A 22,933-nucleotide genomic window follows, 5' to 3' on the forward strand; every position below is an offset into this window, starting at 1 on the left:
TTGGATAATGCATGCTCAGATCTTCCACTCATTAAAGAGTTACACCTTTGCTGCTGGAATAGTACTAGCACCTGGATTTCCTTAATTTCAGTAGCTATCGGAAGCCTCATTGACCTTTATTCATGTAATTTGACCACTTCTTACATGGTGATGCTTTAATGTCCTATCTAGATGATTTCAAACATAATAATTATTGTTGCCTAATGTGAAGAAACCATTTTTAAACAAATTTCAAAACCGCAATCAGCTTTTAAGGTAATTTTCTACCTCAGCATATTTTAAATTTGCATCTAAAAAAATGGATGATTCTATGGCGCTTTGAGGCTCCACACGGATGTGTTCACACTGGTCAGTGCTTCTAAAACAGTTCTTGGGAAAATAACTGTACGATGAAACTGAGTCACGCTCAGACAGACATTCACAATGTTACACAATGGTTTGTGCACTTAAAAACTTCTTAGAACAGGAGTACTGATGTAAGACCTCTCATTAGGTCAGTAGTTTACATGAACTTTTGTTTTCATTCATGAAATGCACCCATTGAGACCATTAAGATGTCTTAAGGTAAAAAAAACACTGATAACCTTGTTTATAGTTTAACTTAACATGAACAAAGAGAATTGTTTTGTTTTGTTTTGGAGTTGAATGTACATGAATCTTCTTCTGATATGTGAATACAAATATGTCCGTTTATTTGTTACATCATCATCGATGCAACTTTCAAGTTCAATTGAATGCAATGCATTGTTTAATTAACAGGAGCTAACTGTTATGTTGTTGGTATCCGATATGAAAATGAATGAAGAATTTGTGGTAGATTAATGTGCTACTGAATGGAGTGATATCGATGTAGCCCGTTGAAGCTCACGGCCTATAAAAGGAGATAAGAACTGTACATGCTCATATACACTGTGGTCTGGTCTTTTCAGTACAGACAATAATGCTACTTTTTTCCCTCTTCTCAATTTATTCTGATTCACAAAACGAGGAGACAAATTATATTCTCCATATTAAGTGTATCTTATTGACATATCTACAAAAAAGAGATGCATGTAGTTACTTGGAACATCATTAATAGAGGGTTGGCATCATTTTCCAAAAATAAAACAGTCTTTTCAGGAGCTGCAATACACCAAGGCTATGTGAACAAAAAAACAAAAAACAGCGGTTAATTTTACAGGACAAACACCAACAAACTGTCAGAAGGAGCTGCAATACACCAAGGCTATGTGAACAAAAAAACAAAAAAACAGCGGTTAATTTTACAGGACAAACACCAACAAACTGTCAGAAGGAGCACTGCCTCTTCTGTACCCCTGTTGAAGACCAATGCACCGTTTACCATCGTCTGCATACAAGGAGAGAACCAAAACCAAAAGCTAAAAATCAAACACGTCATTCTGCTTCTTGGCCAGCTTGGCCACCTCCAGCCGGATAGCCTGCACGAGTGCAGAGGTGGAGAGGCTGCTCAGGGGCATGCAGTCCATGTCCTTCGCCACATGAGGCAGCCTTTGCTGGGATACTGGGCTAGGGGACATGCCTGGCCGCTCAAGTGCTTGGTTATACTGCAGGGGCAACCTGGTGGGGCTCCCCTGTGGGTAGCGAGGATGAGGAAACGCCTCTACGTACCCGGGAAGGGGAACCTTGGAAGACAGGGAAGACGCAAAATCAGTATTTAAACGACTTCATAGCATTTCCCGCCAAGAAAATGATGGCTACCAATTAGTTAATTTGAAAGATAAAGAGTATTCAACCATTTTCATTTTACTGAGTAAACATTTTCTCTGCAATGGGTGACAAGTGAAAATGTCCACAGTTGTATATGGGAAAATTCTTTATGATTGAGAAAAGCAGAAAGTAATGAGCATGGAGATCTACTGTATGAGTGTATAATACTGAAATGGACTTTGGTTCAAACAGTGTTTGAATTCCAAAATGTTCTACTTGTGAATGTACATGTATGTATCCAACAAATAAAACAATAAAAAAATAGATGTTCATTTTAGAAATGTGCTCAACTACCCTGTTATTTTGTTGTGTCCACTCAATGGCAGCCTTAAATCACATCAGCAAATGGTTTCTAAATGACACTGCTAAAGACACTGTGTGAATGCATGTGGCATCTGGTTGAAACAGGCAAAACAGACAAAGAGAACCTTCCATACAAGCAAGGGGACTCCTGTGCAGGGGGGGGGGGACAGAGGGAAACGTGGGGTGTAACTGATCACTGACAGGACGAATGGAACAAGTCGAATTGTAATGAAAAACCGAGGAGGAAGATTGTTGTGTAACTTGGCCCAGTCCTGAGGCTGGTTAGGAACATGAGCAATAACAGACTGGTGTCAGGACCGAGGTGAGATGGTCTGCAAAAGACAATGTTTACATCCTGACCTTCGCCTTTAGAGTTTTTATTCTTTGTTGCTGCTGTGATGTAGCACACTTTCCGGTTCCATGAGGGAGACCAGCTCTTCCACTATTATCTCTGAATGATATTTTACAAGAGAATCATCGACTATATACTATTTTTCTGGGATTTAATTATAAGGAAATCACCGGAACAAATGCTTCAAAATGTAATCTGTGCTAATGTATTCCACATTTAAATTTCTTATCTTAAGTTATTTGTCTATTTCTTTTTTAGAAGGATTGGCTGCTTCCTAGGTAAACTAAATCAGCTTCCTTACAGAGTCTGCCCACTGCTTTGGCAGATCCTCAGGTTCAGGTGGATAGGACATCCAGGAGGGACTGTGGTAGGAGGTGGTTGGTGTGGAGACAAAGTATTCTGAGTAGCCGGGCCTGATGGCTGGGATGGCATAGACGGCTGTTATTGGGTTTCCTACAGAGAAAAGAAGAAAATGGAGAAACTGTGATGCTGCTCTGGTGTTTGTTGGTCTATGGGAATACAGCATATATGGGTACTTGGCTGCATATTATTTTAGCTCTACCTTTTTTTCCACATTTCACATTATATGTATTCTATAGTGTGTTTTCTTTTAATTCTGGCATTATATTTCCGTTTTTATGTTTCTTCTGTGTGTATTTAGTACATTGTAAAGCACTCTGTGCTGCATTTCTTGAACAAAAGGTGTACAAATAAATCAAATGATCATCTTCTCTTATGCTTACCTGAGTAGTTGGACACAGGCTGCTCTGCAGTGATAGATGGAAGTGCTGCTCGAGTTGTTGGCCCATATGGGTTGTCGTCATGTTGACTTTGCCTTTCAGTGACAGATGTCGCTGAGCTCCTTGCCTTGGGCCCCAAGTCAGAAGTGGAACTAAATCGGACAGAGATTAAACACGAACGCAGTTAGTGAAACACTTGTTCGGTACCACAAGATGGCAGACACACTCCACGCGGAAAGGTCTGTAACTCGTTAAAATTCTTGCCAGCTCTCGATGCTCTGGTTCAATATTCAAATTTAAACAAGTCATTAAATCACCGTGGCCACGGCACATTACCTCGTGAATATCTGGTCCCTGAACATGAATTTGACTGTGAAAAAATACAGACTAATCGGTGGGTTTTGAGATGCTACGGTCGGTGTAGGTATGCTTGTGTTTGCCTGAATAAATGTGTGTGTGTGTGTGTGTGTGTGAGAGATTCCTTCTTACCGTCTTAAGGGGTTCCCAGGAGGCGGTCCATTACGAGGCGGTAAAGGGGGAGGAGAGCCCATGGCCATCTCAGGAAGCTGGGTAAAGCGAAAGGCCTTTAACAGATAGTGAAATGCATTTCAGGTTACAGCAACTCTACGAGAGTTGATAGGAGAGAAGAATTCATCTCATCCCACTTACAGGTTTGGGCAGGCTGCATTGATATATCTCTGCACCATAGGATGGTACCCACTGCAAGCCTCCCCTCCCACAGCTCATCGTACCCGGGGCGCTGGTCACCACGTCTGCGTATGGGAGGGGTGTCGGCGCGGGGTTGTAGTGGTCAGGAGGTGGGTGTTGGTGATGGGAGTGTCTTCCGGATGTGGACTGACCCCCCGAAGCCAGGCTGAATGCCTCCTCCAGCAGCAGGTGCATCTGCTGTCGCACTTCATCAATGGACGGCTGAGAGCTCAGAGTGGAAGTCTCCGAGTGGCCTTTCAAGCCCTGGCCGTACATGAATCCCTGTGGCCCCAATAGACGGTCGACGTTCGTCTCCTCAATCAACTCAGGCTCCGTCTAAAACACACACAAAGACGCTGAGACTCAACACACACACAATACATCGCAACATTTTAAGCCATTTTTTAGAATAAAAGATAAAAGGATATGAAACTTTGACAAAATTGTTAGTTGGGCACCCACATTTTATGTCTGTTTTATAGGAATTGCATTTGTTTGAAAATCTGTAGCGGCAACCTCATGGGGAGGCGGGTTCTGATTGACAACTGGACCAACATTAAGACAACAACTCAAGGTCAACAAGGATTTCCACACGCCTTGTACTTTTCTGTAAGCAATGCTGCATTGCTGGAGGTTTATCATATAGGTGTAATGCTATCTACACCACAGTATGGTAAACACATGTACCTGCTATCTCACTCCATTTTCTCATCTTCTTTCTCACATTTTCAAAAGTCTCCATCTTTCCATAACCTGTACTCTTTCTTAACCTCCACAGTTTGTGTTTTAATGTATTCAGTCCTCGTGTTCAGCGACAAATGAACACAAGTTGAGCCTGCCCTACTTCCTGGGCGAATAGAGGGTAGCCACAGGAGACCTGGTGTAGTGCACCTCATAAATCAGCCCGCCCTGCAGCACGGAGCAGCAGAGCCTTGCATCTGCAGCGATGGGTCCTCCAGCCACACAAGCACCCTTGTAATCAACAGAGCCAGGAGTTGTGAAAAGGCACCTTTTCTAGCTTGTACTCCTATTGTGCCACATTTTGCAGTGAGCTGAACAGGCTTGGCTTAACTGATTAAAGTAAATACAAACAGTCGTGACAATGGGAGGTCAGAATCCAATTCATAGAGCTTGTCAACGCTCTGCTGACGTCAGTCATGTTTAAACAGGTGGCGTTTGGCATCACACTGGCTGCCCGATAGTCCTGATGCATCTTTATCAAATGCACAAGATCTTCAGAGCAGTCATTTGACTTGCAATAAAAATACGTGTGTTTTTCCTGATGGTCAAAGTGGCTGGCAGGTCAGCGGCAGTTCAGTGAAATGTTTCTAAGTCTGCTCATATTTTTTAGAAAAGGAAAGCTTGGTGTGAAAATACTTTTTAGGAGCGGTGTGCTCCATTACTCCTCGGAGCTCACATAATAGTTTTCTGGCTTCATGACAGAAAAAAGCCATACACAGAGCACTAATGGAACAATGAAAGCGTGGCGGCATGAACCACCCATCCTGAGACATATCAAAAAGGAGCTTATAAATCTTAACTCTTAATTATGAATGAACCCTTTTCCTTCTTGCTTTGGCATATTTCTCACCACACCTGAGAAGATTTCTAGCTCACTGCCTGCACTGTGACATAAAAAGGGAGATTTTCCACTAACAAAGCTCTGATTGATAATGATCTTTACTATTTTTACATTCCATCATACTACATTGAAAATGTAGTTTCTTTATTTAATTATCATTGGAATTTGGTACCAAACATATACATTTAGTTTAATTTTAATAGATCCCCCAGAACATTATTAGTATTTGAAAATAAGTTCAAAACCAATCCAATATCAACTTATATAATACCAAAAAAAAGTACCAACAAGGTGTTCTCTGTCAATCACTTTGTTAGAGTAGGTGTGTAAAGATAAATTGTATCTGCAGGTCTAAGTGCATCTTGTCGGGACACAGGGTCAGGTGGTGGCGCCATGTGACTCACGTCATAGCCGCTGTTGCGGATGCCTCTCCTGGGTCTCTCCCTCATAACGAGCAGGTCCATCTCTGTTCCTCCCGGGCTGGGACTGCTCAGACTCTGTCTGCTGCGATACGCTGGCTGCCCTACTTGGGAGTGTCTGTAAATTGGAGTAAAGGGTAGATTCTTTTACAAATCAGACCTGGGGGAAGAGTTATTACAAAATGAAATCATATTTATTCAGCTTTCTTACTTTTCAGCCATAGTTTCAGGGTGCCTGCCACTGAAGGGCAAGGGAATATTTTTGCCCTTTTCCATTTTGCCAAAGAAGGTAGATAAAATGTCTCTGCAGACCAAGTACAAACAATATGACACCATTCCTCTTAAGGAAGTAAGAGAGCTGAATCAAAAGTTTTAAATAATAACATTGTAAATGCCAGGAATGAGGATTTCCTTAAGGTGTTGCTAAGTAAATTCAATACTGACAAGATGCATTCTAGCAAACCTGCTTTGAAAGGATCTCTTAGTTAGGCAAAGCATGTTAGTGTAAGTGATCAACCACACACTTTATCTTTATATTTGGCTCACTATGGTTACATATAAAAAAGAAGACTCAACCCGTCGCCACTCAGCCAAAACACAAGCCTTAAATTGAATATGTTGCTTTTCACTCTGTTGGAAGCTATATATATATATATATATATATATATATATATATATATATATATATATATATATATATATATGTATATATGTAGCTGCCATCAGAGTGAAAGCTATATATACACACACATATTTAGGCTCCTTCCATTATACATATGTCGACTCCTTCCATTTTTCATGAAGCATCTTTGAAGCAGAAACAGGACAAAACAAGTGCTTTGGACTAACACCATGCAAATCCTCTTATCTCTTACTATGGAAGCTCGTAACTTGGATCAAATTTATCAGAAAGGCATGATGGGTCTCTCGCTGCCGACTAAGGCAGGATGATGACAACATTAGAGGAGACAGATTTACACATGTAGAGCATAAGCTAATTAGGCAGCGGGGATGGACAGCGGTCCGTGTTTAGGAACCCAACCCACCAATATGAACTGCCATGCCACATCTCTGTATGACTCCTGCAATTAAATCCTCACACTCTTGTGTTCGCCCTGCATCCAAACCCAGGTTCCACTTGCTTTTCCCCCTCTCCCCTCACCTCCTGTGAGACTTGACATAAGTGGAACCTCGCTCATCATCAGGCTCCAGTGGTCTGCCATGCTCACCGGCTGCCCTCTCATGGCTGTGCCGCTGTCTCTGCACCACAGCTCGACCACTGCTGCTGCCCTCCGTGGAGGGGAAGTCATAATAGCCCTTCCTCTTAGCCTTCAGTCTCAGCTTGTTTCTGTAGTGTTCAATGTCCGACTTCTGCTTCAGAGCCAAGTTCACCTGCGGAGGAAAAAAAAAAGCTCAGGATGCAATGAGACATGAGGAGATCAGGACACCAACAGGAATACGGGTCTTCTTGCTGCATGTGGTATTATTCTGCTTTGTCTTTAAAAGGATGTGAAAGATCAGAGGGGGAAAATGGGGAAAAAAGACTCAGAAAATGAAAATGTTCACAATCGTTGTTGGAAGAGCTTGTAATATTTTTAAATAATGAAACGGCAAAAACATGCTTTTAATTACAGTGCCTCAAGGAAATAGAGACTTAAACACTGTACTTTATAAACACCTGATTGGATTTGTATGTTTAAGTGGTAAGAGCTTCATAATGAAATCACACAAAGCCACAAGCAATAGAAGTCATTTAAAAATGATAAAATACATTTTATTTCATAAATTGAATTAAAGCCCTGGAGATGATTCATTAAGATTCTTGCATTCACAGTGTTTGCTAATCTGCAGTAATCATACGCTCTGTGTGGTTGTGGTTTAATCGGATTTGATTCATAGTTCTGAAAACATACTGTAAGCAAACAACATTTTGTTGTCAATCGTTGCTTAAATGTGATTTTTGGACAGAAAAATAACTTTTTTCGATTTTTTCAAACCTTTTTTCTCTTTAAACCAGTGAGAAAAATATTTAAAAAAAACAAATAAGTACATTTCGCATGTACTTTGTCGCTCATGATGAGAAGCTGATTCAGACCCAAGTTAATGTTCAAGCAAGTGAGTGTTTCTCTCTAAATGTCGTTCTGCTTTTGGATCACCTCTCCATTGACGATGGCCGAGTCCTGGCCGCGCTCAGAGGACGCAGGGTGTGTGTAGTGGGGCTGACCCGCCGTGGGCTTTACAGAGATGAGCTGCAGGGAGCCAGAGGAGGTGTCATATGCATCTGAAGAACAGAGAGGGAGTTCACTCACACAGAGACTACAAATACATTTAATCATTGCACACTGTCAGTCAAAAAGGGAACCGTCAAACTTGAACCCCCCCCCCCCCCACCCCCTTATCACCATGTCTCTCTGTAGCTGACAATCTGGAGTTATGTCAAACATCCTTCATCTGTGTCAGCAAACAAAGTAGTGGACGGAGAGGATGGATCACAAAGATGGAGTTGGTTTCAAAGTATCCCCTAACTCCCCTGATGAGTTATTAAAATCCATCCATTAAGAAAATCATAATCAAACAAGATCGATCCAAATTACAAGCAAGGTATATCAAAGAATTATTCCCACTAAACACACGTGGAAAGGTTAGTGGCAGAGAACGTTAACAGAACAGTGAGGCAAGGCTTTCACTTCTTAGCATAGCACAAGATGTTTGACTGCACCGGGTGTTTCTGCAATGGTGAATGTGTGAGGGAGTGTCACAGCCTCAACTAATCTGACATACTGTATCATGTCTCATGCATATTCATCGAGACCATGTCTGCTTGCTGCTGAGTGGCTACCTTTCTGGCTGTAAAAAATAGCTGCAGTGCATTTTTCTTAGGGTACCTGTCTGCATGAGGAACAAAGACTGGAACAGGGCTTCATGGAATCATTGGCATTTGTGTGTGCAGAGAATCAGTCAAATAAATGAGAATAAATAGTATTTTCATCAGTGTGCAACTCTCACCGTCCCTCTTGCGCGTCTCCTCCTTTGTCAGTTTCTGCTGTGCTGTGACTTTCAGCACTGTCAAGCTCCGGCTGGAATTCAGCTTCTCTGATTCGTTGCTGATGACGGAACCGTCCTCACTCGGCAACTTGCTGCAAGTAACCATAGCAACAGGATAAGGCGGTGAGCTCTCCGGAAGCTTGGCTCTCAGCCAGGTTATGTCATCCCTCCCTTAAACAACCTCACCTTCCCTACTCCCTCAATGTTATGGGTGTAAAACAAATTGATGGTTTACATGTCTCTGTGACATTCTATGCTTTGTGTGTTCTTGTTTCATACCCAGTGTGCGTTCACATATGGTGGGAGTTTTTGCATTCATTGGACAAACAATTAGTTCGCCCCGATTCTTTTTCCACTAGCTTCAAAAGCTGCACTGTAGTTGGAATTAGAGCTGATCAAGCAGCGGCTCAGAGGACCACGGGGCTGACAGTGACATCAAAGTACCATGGTCCATCCCCTAATTGTCTGGTAAAAATGATAACAGCAAAGAGAGGCCGTGGAACAGCGGCTGCCCTCCCTCCTCAAGTCGAGGCAGTGCTGCAGAGCGCTAGCTCAGTGCTCCAGTCAGCAAAGACTTATGTTTATTCATTAATGGAAGTGTACAGAATGCTACATTTACATTTGCTCTTTGAGGATGGTAAGTTTGATGCAGTGTTGGGGTGTAAAAAACTGAAGGGATCGAATGAGCAAATTAGAGAAGATAGTGCACTGCATAACTGCGTGCATGTTCATTTGTTTGTATACATGCATAATAGCCGTCTTAGGTCATAAAACCTCAATCTTTACCAAAGTAAATAAAACAATAACTTATGAAAATGCAACCCAAGGGCATCAGCCCATGCAATTATCAACAGGCATTTCGTAACTGATTTTATTCCGGGGTGAATGATGTTCCAATCTACGGTCAACAACAACTGTGATTCCACACCTAATGAATTATTCGCTCTTCTGCCAAAGGTCTCAGATTCAAGTAGAGTGCCACCGTGAAATCAAATTGCACTCACTATTCATTCTACATTTTATTGGAATTATTCCTGAGGTATCTCATAATGAGATCTGAGGTGAGGCGTAGACGGTAGTTAAAGTCAACCATGCTCAAGCTCATTTTTGAAAAAGGAACTACATGTTGCAGAATATCAAACTTTGTTTTCATTTACTATGTTAATATCTCTCTGTGCCTTCTAAAAAAAGTTGTTTGCTGGGATAAAAGTATTGTACATGGCTGGTTGAAAAACGGATGAACTATTGAATCATTACTTGAGACATGATGTCCTAACAAGAAGACAACAACAGTTTGATGAATTAAAAAGTGTTGCTGCCTCAAGAGTCCGCCAAATCGTCACTGCAGGTCCTCCAGTCTATGGATCTTATTTTCCAAATGACGTCCTTTTGCGTTCCTTGATTAAATAATTTAGACTGATATAACACGGTGATTCATTCACTGGGAAATGGTTCGTTTCACCTGCAAACTGTAACAGCAACCTGTTCAATTACCGCCCATCGTTCAGCATCAGGGTAGAATGAGGACCAACACTAGGACAGGAACTTATTGTATCATCCCTGGACAGAAGAACACTGACTATGATGTTTCAAACTACATAAGCTCTGTTTCGGTATCATGTACCTATACTATTGTGCAATTATGTTAAGTTTATATAGTTTATGTGAGTTGGTTTCCTAATAATATCCCTACTTTACTAAGTGTCCCTGTTAGCTGCTTTGTGCTCTTTATCATGATGCATTTTACCAGTCTTTGACAAACTTGACAGCTCGAACATTGTCTTGAATAACTACTAGTTAGTTGATTATAAGTTGTCCATTTATATCTATCCTAATGCAAAATACCTGCAGTAATATAGTAAATCATTTGTCTGGGACCCTTAGATGCAGTTCAGTATGCTAACTATAAACACAAATCTTCTACAATGGAGCTCTCCCATGCTATTTTATATCTCAATGTCCAAATGCACAATTAAACACACACAAATCTTTAGACAAATGCATGTAAAAATGAATGAATTACAACATGAAGTGAAAATATATAATTTACCTCTTATGTTTGTCAGAAGTGAGGCTTTTCTTATTGCCGGTTCCGTCTTGCTGCAGAACCTTTTCTAGTGAAAGTGGTGTGTCCCGAATTTGTAGAGACATCACTAAGGTGTCCTGACTGGCAGGCAGGGTCTCTTCATCTCCCCCCTGCTGGCCCAGGTGCTGCTTGGCATAGTCAAAGCCCTGCACCGGCTGACGAACAAGTGTGGAGGTAAGACAGAGAAAGACAAAAGATTGGTTTCTTTCAAAATACATTTAGTGACATGAAGTTGAGAGAAGAAACAAAGAGATGTACATTGGCCACCCAGGACTGTCATGTAGACTGACATCTAAAAAGAATATTCATCCAAAACTTCTTTTAAAATAAATGACTCGCAGTGGGAGGTGACAACATGAGATCTGCAGACTTTCACAGAACTATTGCAGTGAAGTTTAATGTTTGAGGATAAGAGGGAGGAAGAAGAGGATGAAACAGGTGTTCTACATAACACTGGATGTGTTGAAAAAGGGGTGAAAAAGAAAAAGGCCAAATAGATTAAAAACTCCAAACCAATAAATGACACAAAGAAATATTTAAGATTAATCTCATTGCAATGTCATTCGTTGTCCGTCACACATCGGGACCTTAGTGCAGTTAAACCTTGGTACATAATCAATATGTGTTGTTTCCCAGGCTGAAAAACCTGCATCCTTTCTCTTCCTATAGCGTACATACACATATATATATATATTATTTTTTCTTTTTTAGCATTTCAAGAATCTTTCCTTAGATCTTTCATAACTTAAACTCCATATTTGCTAGTTTTGTTTGACTAGACAATGTGACAGTTTGTCAATAGCAAACCAATTATATTATATATTTGTGTTCTTTGGCAAGCAATTTAGATGTTGTGTATGTGTAGGTATAACAGGAGTAAAAGTAGCACTAAAGTGGCTTACACAGCTTAATATAGAAGTTTGATTAAATTCCATAACTAAAGGATTTGTTAGTGTTATACTTTGCATTTCCGCTTATGCACATTGATGTGTAACTGTGCAGAGAACTGCTAGAGATAACAAAGAAAAAGACATGAGGGTGGAGACAACTGATGAAGACATTGTGACAAAATCCTTGATGCAACACATCTACACATAACAGATAAAGTGTTGGTACACAAAATCTTTCTGCTTGAAAAAAGCAACTCCATTATAATCATTCTCTGTGAAACTTGGTCCTTTGCCATTGGACGACTTCCATAGGAAACAATACCCTTTCATCCAATAAAATCTCATAGTGAAAGGTTTGTTTCTCCTTAGTTTCATCAGCGAGGCAGGATTTCTTCAAATGTCTCATAGGTGATGTCTGCCCAGAACCCCATTCAAATCACACTGTTTGCCCGGGAAAGCACTGAAGATAAAAACACAGAGTAGTAATGAGAGGAAAACACAAAAAAGGAGATACCTGGTGATAATATCCCACATCTCTCCGATATGCCATCTGAAAACAGGAGAAAAGACAGAAAAGAGAAAAACACACAGTTTGTTTGGGGATTGTACCAACGCGTTAATATTAAGAGCATATTACGCATATTAGGAAGAGTATTACAATATATATTTTTAATTATAAAATAACTAGTGAAATTTCTAAATATGCGACCGATCCAAACCCAAAAGCTTTGAATTAAACACCGGAGAAGCTTGAAAAATGAATCACAAAATGTCTTAAAATGACAACCTCCTTCGACAGATGTTTACATACAAAGTATACTGAGAAAGACAGATAGATGGATAGATACCTTAGCTCGGGGATTTAGGTTTCCAATGGCATCAGCTTTAAAGTCATTTTTATTCTTCCTGCACAGCACAGCTGTGATGATGATGATAATGAGTGTTACCACGGCGATGGGGGCCAACACTGCGGCGATTATCCAAAGGTTATTAGGAGGGTTCTTGACCACAGCTGAAAAAAGAAAAACAATTTCACCATTGTCACTTCATTAAACCTTCAGTGGACTCTAAACACTACATGTTAACAGTTAATCTATTTGCAAGTATAATACACAGCCCACTTTTCTTGCTAATATATGCGGAAGCATCCTTCGCCATCACGCTAAGTGACACAGAGTTCAGCTCAACCTGATTAGCAGTGCGCTTGACTCAGCTATTGTAGGCAACAATCTACAAGATAATGCAGTGCATCCTTTTTCTGTCCCTCCCGCTCTCTTAAAGCAGGTCTGTCTGCCCCTCTGCCCCTTCATCCCTTCCTCTTAGCGGTGAGCAGAGCGCGGCCCATAAAACATGGTCCTGCCTGGAGCATTTCAGAGAGCATCAGAGAGCTTTCAGAAGCTTTTCTTTCTCTCCCCTCAGCCCGGTCATGTGGTTTGTTCTGCGTGTCTGTCTGTCATTGTTTCTGTCTATTTGCTTCCTTGTCAACTGCTGGAAAGGCGCAGTGCTTACGTTCTGCTTGCAGCTGGACAAAGTAGCCGAGCGTGAGCGCCACAGTCTGAGAATCCACTGTGTTCAGGACCTTGGCAGCTGACGCGCCCGACAAAGGAACGCCATTGTTCTGGACATAGTAGGTCATTTCAGCCGGATTCTTCATCACTGACAACCGACGGATACTCACCATCTGATAGGATAACAAGTCAATATTAACGCTTATCAAATGACTGGCTTTATTTTTTTATTTTTTGAAGAGGTCTACATTTTCGAAAACAAAAGTAAAAAAAATAAAATGCACTTAGGCATGGAGTCTCAAGAGAGAATAAAAAACTACATGGACAGAATAGGGAACTTGTTTAGTAAAATATTCACCCTCTGGCTTGTTTTGATGAGCAATTAGCAGATGATGAGCAGGGAAGCTCCCTAATTAACAAGGGCTGACAAAAAATAATCACGTGCACATTAAAGTGTAAATCCCATGAAATATTCATACTGTAAAAGCCAACAAAACCATTGATTAATGCGTTCATTTGACTTCTGACCAACAATGTCAGCACGCTCAGTCCAAAAGAATAAGAATGATTTACTATTTTCACTCATCAGCCCTTTACTATCGTAGGCTTTTTTGGTCTTCCTAAAATAGTTCCACTCAGCATCGCTCCCGGGCTGCCGTGCCAGCTCCTTACCTGGACTGTGTAGCTGCCCACAGCCGTGGCTCGTTTGAAGCGAGTGCCCTGCTGACCTGCCAACACAAACAGCTCTGCCAGACGCTGCTCCATTAGACTGGCAAAGCTTTGGTACTGTCCATCCAAGCTGGCGTTATCCACATCCTGGATCACTGCAAATCAATACAAAAGAAAGAGGAAAGCCATATGGTTGTTCAGAGAGAAAATAAATTGTTGGGGAGGGAAGAAGAAAATTGGAGAAAAAAAAACATTTGAGCTTCTCATTCAAGTATATGTCCCCATTTGATGGAAAATAATATTTACTGTGGACAATAACTATGCCATCCAAAGGAGCAGTTTGCACCAACTGTGCACAGGCTGTAACAGCCTTATGGGAAACTTCCCCAAAAGCTCGTTTTGGAGTCGCCGTGTCCCCTATCAGTCAAACGTCCAACAGTGCAAGTATAATCTGTTCAGTTTTGTCAACATTTGAAAAGCCATAATCCTGGTTGTACGTCTTGTTCAGTGTGAGTAAATCCCATTATATGGGGGATGACCTTGATCTGACTCGGCCTCTCGTTGTAGTAAGTGCAGTGTTAAGAGCCATACAGCCTGATCCAAAAAGCCCATCTATTATGCAGTAGAGCAGTGAGTGCGTCCTTGAAATAAATGTATTCATGTTGCTGGGGATATATGATAAAAAATAAACAATCCAGGAGTCAGGTGTATCTCATTGTTCCATTGAAAGGAGGCAATTTAGATTATGAACATAAGCAGTTGTGTTTAATTTTCCATAAATAGTGTACGTATCAAATCACAATTGTAAAAGTATGTTTCTTTAACTTACTTTCTGTTTCGTATTTTTTGTCTCATGAAATAGAAAATAAATTATATAAACTATATAATGTACTTTTTGTACTAAGTGTACTTTCGAGTGAGTCACAAATTCACTGCAGCCTTACAATGTGTAATGCAACACAACACACATCATTTCTCCAAGAAGAAGTCGTGTACATTATTATTCAGTAAAAATAAGAAGAAACACTTGTACACCTACCTGTGATAACCCAGAAGTCTCTGGTGGCAATGGAGGTGTTCAGATTGTGATACTCCAGCGCTGCAATGACAAAAACATTCAAATTTACTCTCCAATCTTCACAAAACTGTTTTTTTTCCTTCCTTCCTTCTTCTTATGGGGAAATTTTGAGTTTAATGTTGGAATGGAATTGCTTTATTTTTAATACATTTAAATCCTCATTATAACTACATGCCAGACAAATATAGGAGCAAGGAGAGGTTTCAGCCATCTGAATTCTGGTTTTCTGTTTTTCATTTTACATCCATTTCCCGCTTGATTAATCTCTTATGCTCTCGGCCAGTGCAGTGTTTGGGGGAATGCTGTATCACTGGCCTGTGAAAGCAGCCTTGCCGCACAAATGTAAACTCAGGCATGACAGGAGAGCGGGGGGAGCAGGTTGAGAGGAAAACTAAGGGCTTTGGAATTGCTTAATGGATAGCGCTGCAGGGCGGTCCAACATTGTCTATACGTAAATGGTATATAAGTCCGCAAGGAGGTTTAATGTGAGACAGTGCTGGTGTGTCGCAGCAACTTGGATGAGACATTTTTCCAACTATTACAAGTCATTCCAAAATTGGATTAAAAGCTTACAGAAAGCTATCATTTCAATAATTGTTGATATTTTGCATCAGGCAAAAAATCTAAGTGATTATTATGGTCTAAGGAGAAACATTACAAACGTCTCCACTCATTTTCCACCTGAGAGAAATTGTTGATAAGCAACTCAGTCTCCACACAAAGCGCCACAGGAAGGACGGAGTACACAGTGCTGAAAACAGTCTGCGGAGAGGTGTGAGATCACTGGCCCAAGGTTGTACGAGAATCCCCTACTATTAATTATTTACTGCGGTAATTTGCCTCTGAAGTGTGGCTGCAGCCGCTGCCAGCATATGCTCCCACCTCGTGCAAACAAACAGTGGAATACCACTAATGGCGAGCCTGCTAAACAAACAGAGCAGGATCACTCTCACACACTAATTCATTTTACTGTCTTCCTCAATTTCTATTTGTGTCAGTTTAGGCTCTCTGGGGTTGAGTTGGCTCCCTGTCTTTCTCTGTTCTCTGCTCACTGAACGTTCCTGCCGGTGAGTAACTTCACTTTCAATAACATTTTAATTGAATGCTTCTTAGCAAATATCCTATTCATCTTGTTGAGTGTGCAAATCTAGGCTGCCGTTAGTGAGACTGTTGCTCAACCTCCTGCCTTGAAATCCATAAGACCAGCTGGAAATCTAAAACGAGTCTATGGAGCAGAACTATATACAGTAGTTGATTCTAGGTTTGAGGAGCCTTCCTTAGATGACTAAATTTAAGGGATGCGACACCTGAAAGTTTTGTTTCAGAGAAAACAAGCTTCAACTTCATATATGTCTCTTCTATGGCCCTCAGTATCCCACAATCCATTGCAGGCTTGTGGATTGTGTGATGGGATATTGAGGCTATATTTGTAGCCTTTCAATATCAGTTGACAGAAAGCCAAAGGTGATTTTAATTGTATGCTTGTTGAATTACTCCTGACTGACAGACTTATTTTGGAAAACAAATTGTAACTTACGCTCAGCAATCATAAGTGGTGGATAGAAGAGGAAGTAGCCCACCAGCTCAGCTGACAGCTGACTAAGGAGATTTGAGGCAGTGGTGCCATTAAGAAAGACAGTCCCATTCCTCACAGTGTAAACCAAGGACACAGCAGGAGAACGGGCTGCCTGGGAAACACTCAGCATCTGGTATGGAAAAAACAAATGTACACGCTCAGAGTCAGAATAGAAAAAAACAATTCTGTAAACAAAAACAAATCATCGGGTTGACAAACATATGACAAATGTTGGCTCCAAAAATTTAAAAATCTCCCAGAAATCTTCTTAGAAATTGCGCAAGGTCAAAGAGGGCAAAAATATATAAACAGTAAGCGTTGTCAAATTAGTTTTAATATATGGTCCACTATAACGTTGCAGCTCATTAAAAAGAATAAAAACATTCCCCCCCTAAACATAATTAATTTGCATCTCAGAAGATGCTGTAAACAATATTTAGCAAACTCTGCTATTCACAACCGAGCCTAACTTCCAATTGGGTTGCTCGATTTGTTTTACTTTACATGTCGTTATAAAACAGTAAAATCAGATCTGTATCAAAATCATTCTTAGAATGTTTTAAGAGTCCACTTCGGTACGAATGAACCATAACCCCACACGCATTTCCACACCTGTCAGCATCAGCCCTGTAACACACATTTCATGACCCCAGCGCTACGGGGCCGTTACACTGCAGCACCTGAACAGAGAGTCTGCTGTAGGCGTTGAGCACTTTGGCCTGTGCTTCAGAAAACACCCGTTCCAGCCTCTGCTCCATCATTTGAGAGAACCGGCAGGACCGAGGGTCATCGCCTGCTCCCACAAACTGTAGCACTAGAACACAAAAACAAAATGTGACCTCACAAAACTGTACACTGGCAAAATGAAAATGTTGCTAAAATATTTGTGTGCCTTTGGCATTGCACATATTGAGACTGGGGATATGACATACATTATTTTGGGTCTTATGTGCCTAAATGTATTATATACACGTACTTTCTCCACCGGTGCAGCATCACGAGAGGAAATTGTTTGAATTACATTTCAAACCTAGTTTCCACCACATTTGCCCCCGTTTACAATCACAGCAGGGACAAAGCAGCAAGTCTCAAGCTGATTTCTGACTTATTTATTTTCTTCATTTTGACTGAACACCAGCTGACCTGTTTTCAGTTGGAAGCCAGTTGCTGGGCTGGATCTCCATAATGCAACTGGGAGGGGCAGGGCTGTTACCATGGGGAGGTACTGTCGCAGGTCTGAAATCAGCTTATCACGGCCATAAGACTCCAAGCCTTCGAGCACTGCAGAAGGAGGGTAAACCATGTCCGCTCCAGTCACGTGATAAGCCACCGTCATGTTGGGAGAACCAAACACTGTCTCCACCTGAGAGGATAAAGTAGAGAGGAGAATCACATGTCTTATGAGAGTCCCACTGCCATTAGTCAACAGTATTGAATTACTCACAAGGCAGAACAAGCATCAGGGGGGAGCGTGGCCCAAGAGAATTAACAAAACAATCTTCAGGAATACAATTGCCATACATGCAAAACCTTCATCCCTACCTGAACAAAAGGGGCTTATCAACCCTGCTAGGGCTACATTTTAGACTAAATTTGTACAGCGGATCAGTATAACCTGGGATCAAAAACTCAGCAGTTCAGCACAGACTGGTTGGGAGAAGACAGAGAGAGAGCTAGAATCAGCAAGTCCAATGCAGGCACTAGCAATCTCGAGTCCAATCTCCTACGATGCAACAACCGGAACGCACAGAAACAGGGTGAACTGCACCACCCTCAGGCAGGGAGGAACAACAGCACAAACATTAGTCACAGTCATGATATGACAACAACACCTCGCACATGAGGTGATAACACGCCGCTGGTTGAAGGATTCATCTGAAAATCTCTGCAGTGAAAAATCATCAACATTTTCTTTACTGATGAAATGTATGAAAACATCCAAAGCATTCAAAATAGAAAATCAATCGAAACCATCCATTCCACCCGATTGCTAATGAAAGCAACAGGAGAGGGAGTGATTATGGAATACAGATACGTGGAGAAGAGGGGGCTGGAGGACTAAAGGGGAGAGAGACTAAAGGTGAGCAAGACATGGGAGGGACTGTTAAATAGGGAGTTTGGGACAATGAAGCGTACGTTCCTTTACTCATAACCGAGGCCAGGTAACACTGCGAAAAAACACAACGTGTGTTCTCTGTTATTGTATGTGTGTGTGTGTGTGTGTGTGTGTGTGTGTGTGTGTGTGTGTGTGTGTGTGTGTGTGTGTGTGTGTGTGTGTGTGTGTGTGTGTGTGTGTGTGTGTGTAAATGCAAGACCAATACATGTGTTTGTCAGTGAGAGTTGGACTTTTTGGTGAATTCTACGTATAAGGAAACCGGAAAAGGGATGATGACAGATGTGGCGGAACTACGTGTGTGTCGGTGAGTTGAAACCATTGAGGTCTGTTATCTGAGCCCATCCGACAAGGAGATCCACCGGGTACAACACTGAGGGCCTATATTCTCTCTGGCTGAGTCACTACTCTGCTTCCTCACAATCCTGCCAGAGAGGCCCGTGAAAAGCGTCTTTATTATCGCTTCATCCTCGCAGGCCTTCGTCCGTTTGAAGCTGTTATTAAGAGATTGTATTTCCAGCAAGCTAAAGATAGGTAGCACTCCCACTAACTCTATCTCAAAGAGTGCGAAAGACTGCCAGCAGATTAGGCCGACAGATCTAGTCAGTTTTCTAAAAGCCTCAAGTCTCACTGGGGAGTCTTAAAGCGCACGACACAAACATAGTCTACTTTATTGAAATTGGTTTTAGCCTCTTGGATTAACTCATTTAGTCTATTTCTCATCATCTTTTTAGTATCAGTACAGCACATCGCTCTCCTCCCAACCATTTATAACCTATAATTACACACAGAAGCGATTTCCCTTGCCGACAGCTTGCGTCCCATTGGATGAGGGAGCAGTGCCACAAAAAGGAACCCAAGCTCTGTTGAAATGAGTGACGGGAGAGCACTGAAGCACGACACCTTCAGAGACTACAAAGAGAGAGAGAGAGAGAGAGAGGGAGAACATACGAGAGCGTTGACCTTCACGTGGGCAGGATGATTACGCAGGCCTCACTCGCAATTATTTGATACTTCCACTCTGAGAAATACAACACGCCAAGCCATTTCACCAGAAAGCAGATACACACACACACACACAGAAACATGTACACAAAGATGTACTTAACCACACTGTGAAGGCCCTCCAAAACGCTGAGGTTGGCTTCTTCTTCTTTTTGTTAAACCAAAATCTAGTGTGTCAACTGCCTTTTGATTTATTTCTGACAATTCTCATCCACAGCTCGGCTTCAGGCCTAATCTACATCTTGTTTTAGTGTTGGTACAGTTACTCAAATATGTTACCACTGCCACGGCCTTCAGGGACATTTGGAGTCAACCTAATTTCTATATTAGTCCTCATCTTTTCTCGTATAGCCTACATGAGGGTCCTTGCCACAAGTGTCTAATTCACTCCATGCTAGTAATCTGGATTTCTGATGAGGGCACACAATTAGTTCTGTTCATTATATTCAGGGTAGCAGCTGTTCATCTATGTTCTAACTACACATTTAAATGATGCCCTTTTTTATAGATTTTAAACAACTGGTCAAAATGTTCAATCGGTTTTTTGTGTATTAATGCTGTAGAGACAATAAAAAACGACCAGAATGAAAACCTTACCATGTTTGAATGTATACTAAGAATGCTACTCGAATAATGCCTTTAGTTTAAGAAACCTCCTTCCGCTCAAAGTGGCTTTAGTGACATTATCAGTATCCAACAGTATGGGCACTTCTTAAATGTGTGGCTACGGTTTCACAGCTATACCACTTTAGAAATTTGTGAAATTAACATAAAGGGAACTTGTGGAGTTTATGCTCACTAAAGAGCTGTAGAGTTCTGTTAATGTATTCAACACATTCACAGGCCACAAGTATACATACAATGTGCTTTGGTGAGGAATATCAAAATGTATGTATCCTCTGGTTTGTCGAGACTCCACAGTATACATTTATGGATGTTAAGTGTATATTCCATTACTTGCAGAAGCTGTATTTCTTTGAGTGATCAACAGTAGTGGTAACAGTAGTAGTAGCAGTAGTAGTAGCACTAGTAGTAGCACTAGTAGTAGCAGTAGTAGTAGCAGCAGTAGTAGTAGTACCAGTCTGACCTGTGCTTGAGCAGAAGTATCATTCAGAGCTTTCCGGAGGCCCTGACTTAGTCCCCTTCGCAGGTTCTGCCTCTGAATACTATCCAGCCGGTTTCTTCTCACATAAATAGAAACAACTAGAAGGGACATAGAGACAGAGAAAGAAGGGGCACAAACCAAAACGTACAGCAGACAAAACACGCTGTGAGTAATAATACACTCGAATAATAAGACCGTGGCAGAAGTATTGTTTACCTGTTTTCACCCACAATCTCTCCGTGATGTTACACTGCTGCGGTGGCGCCTCCGTGGTGGTGGTGAAAGGGGATACGAAGACGCCGGTGGTCTCCCTGGGGAAAGGCGGTGTGAATATCCTCCTGCTGGTTAGAGTCCTGGTGGTTGTGGTGGTCGTGGTTCTCCTGGTCACAGGCGAAGGCTGCGTCTTGGTGGTGGTGGTGGTGGTGGTGGTGGTAGACGTTGTGACTCCGCCGGTGACTCTCAGGGAAGGCGTGGTCGATGCAGTAGTTGAAGCGGCGGTTGTGGTGGCGGGCTGGACAGAGTCGGTCAGGGTCTCCTGCAGAGGTGACACCTGAGACGTTCTCTCGGTGGGCCCAGCAGAGAGGGCGATTCTGACTGATTGAGAGGGGGCTAAACCGCTTGCTTTTTCTTTGGGGAAAGTGTGCACAACTGCCCTCGTTGTTCCAGCGGTGAGCTCATCCGTCCCCGCCTCTGTATGGACAAACAAACATCTCACGTCACTTCCTCCCATCTATTGACGTGGTCGGACCTGGAGAAGAGCATGGAGATGGAGCTTTCACAGACGCGGATGATGCTGATGCGGGGCCTGAGAGCATGGGTGATTTTATTCACAATATCTACGTAACGTCTACATCTACTTGACAATTGATGATGACATCGATGTCGAGGTGACCGACACTTTGTTACTACTACTGTATATTAGGCTGGAAGTCTCTGATAATGAAGATGATGATGATGTGTGTAGCTCTGTTGGACGGTGTCACAGCAGAGTCAACATCTACCAGATGGGTCTGTGCTTGCTCTCATGCACCAACGCAAGCGATGAATCTTTTGCAGATGTGACGGAGTCACTAGTTGCATGAGAGGGGAGGCAGAACACCATCTGAACCCAGATGCCCCCCCACTGCCGTGTTTACAGTGGCTCCTCGCGGCACTTTGACAGTGAACGCTGATCTGAAATTAGTTGGGGACAAATTCAGGTTCTCTTTGATATATTCTGATGTGCCATTAACATGTGAAAATGAATTTGGATCACTGGTAACAGTTTCATTCTATGCACATTAGTCTCTTGTGCGTCTTGCAGCTGTGGATGTTCACAGAATGGGCCATCTGCTGGCAAATTAGAATTTGCCCTATCAAAGCCATTAGATGTATCTTCTAATTCAAAGGCAGTGCTTTGAAAAGACACAGGATTGGTGGTTTTCCACTTTGTATATGGTGCCATTAGTTTTGTGCCAAAGCTGAAAATAGCACTAAAGGATCCACTGCTGTTTTGTCCATGACTGAAGGAAGTAGTTGCAGCAGAGGAAGCAGTGGAGGGAATGGTTCTTTGTATGCCTGAATCAAAATTTGATCTATCACTTCTCACACTGGCGATTAGTCCCTTAGAGCGATGAGATAAGTGGAAGTGTGTCCTCGGTGTCAGGGTAAGTTCAGACCAGGGAGAAATGGCCGGCCGTAAACTGCTTGGTTTTTTTCTATAAGACTTTTACGAGGTTCTAAGATGTGTTGGTAAGCTGGAGTGGATATGGATATGAGTTGTGCTGCTGCTATCTGGTTGAAATATATATTGATTGATTGATTGCAGGAACTGTGACGCTGCAATGAGTAAATCACTAGGATTAGATGCATACTCAGAGGACACCGTGCCACAGTGGATTGGTGTTAGCTCAGTGATTAGTGATTGCTGTTTCAGATACGTTGTGCCTGACAGAGTCCCAGTCCGTCTGAATGTCATCGATGTGGATCCAGTCGGATTTACAACATGTGAATTCAGAGGCGACATGACATGGCTTTTGTGGACTAC

The 22,933-nt window shown here is 41.9% G+C and overlaps 1 protein-coding gene across 2 annotated transcripts in view; it reads right to left on the minus strand.

Annotated features, from left to right (window-relative positions):
- Positions 1–1,210: 1,210 nt before the first annotated feature.
- The window catches only part of kiaa1549lb (KIAA1549-like b), a 41,271-nt gene continuing 19,548 nt past the window's right edge, over positions 1,211–22,933 (minus strand). Inside the window, exons 3-22 of one of the 2 annotated variants that reach the window (XM_037448293.2) lie at positions 21,124–21,597; positions 20,890–21,005; positions 17,828–18,047; positions 17,365–17,498; positions 16,646–16,814; positions 15,070–15,129; positions 14,034–14,185; positions 13,363–13,534; positions 12,702–12,865; positions 12,368–12,403; positions 10,928–11,118; positions 8,839–8,969; positions 7,989–8,113; positions 6,995–7,224; positions 5,818–5,950; positions 3,793–4,167; positions 3,613–3,689; positions 3,127–3,275; positions 2,685–2,836; positions 1,211–1,643 (exon numbers count right to left, since the gene is read on the minus strand). In XM_037448293.2, coding sequence (XP_037304190.2) covers positions 1,380–1,643; positions 2,685–2,836; positions 3,127–3,275; positions 3,613–3,689; positions 3,793–4,167; positions 5,818–5,950; positions 6,995–7,224; positions 7,989–8,113; positions 8,839–8,969; positions 10,928–11,118; positions 12,368–12,403; positions 12,702–12,865; positions 13,363–13,534; positions 14,034–14,185; positions 15,070–15,129; positions 16,646–16,814; positions 17,365–17,498; positions 17,828–18,047; positions 20,890–21,005; positions 21,124–21,597 — 3,524 coding nt within the window. In that variant the 3' untranslated portion in view covers positions 1,211–1,379. Of the gene's footprint in view, positions 1,644–2,684; positions 2,837–3,126; positions 3,276–3,612; positions 3,708–3,792; positions 4,168–5,817; positions 5,951–6,994; positions 7,225–7,988; positions 8,114–8,838; positions 8,970–10,927; positions 11,119–12,367; positions 12,404–12,701; positions 12,866–13,362; positions 13,535–14,033; positions 14,186–15,069; positions 15,130–16,645; positions 16,815–17,364; positions 17,499–17,827; positions 18,048–20,889; positions 21,006–21,123; positions 21,598–22,933 lie in introns of both variants that reach the window. The other variant, XM_037448285.2, reaches the window with a different exon arrangement.

Source organism: Pungitius pungitius, chromosome 4 (assembly GCF_949316345.1).
Source record: "Pungitius pungitius chromosome 4, fPunPun2.1, whole genome shotgun sequence".
NCBI classification, from domain to species: Eukaryota; Metazoa; Chordata; class Actinopteri; order Perciformes; family Gasterosteidae; genus Pungitius; species Pungitius pungitius.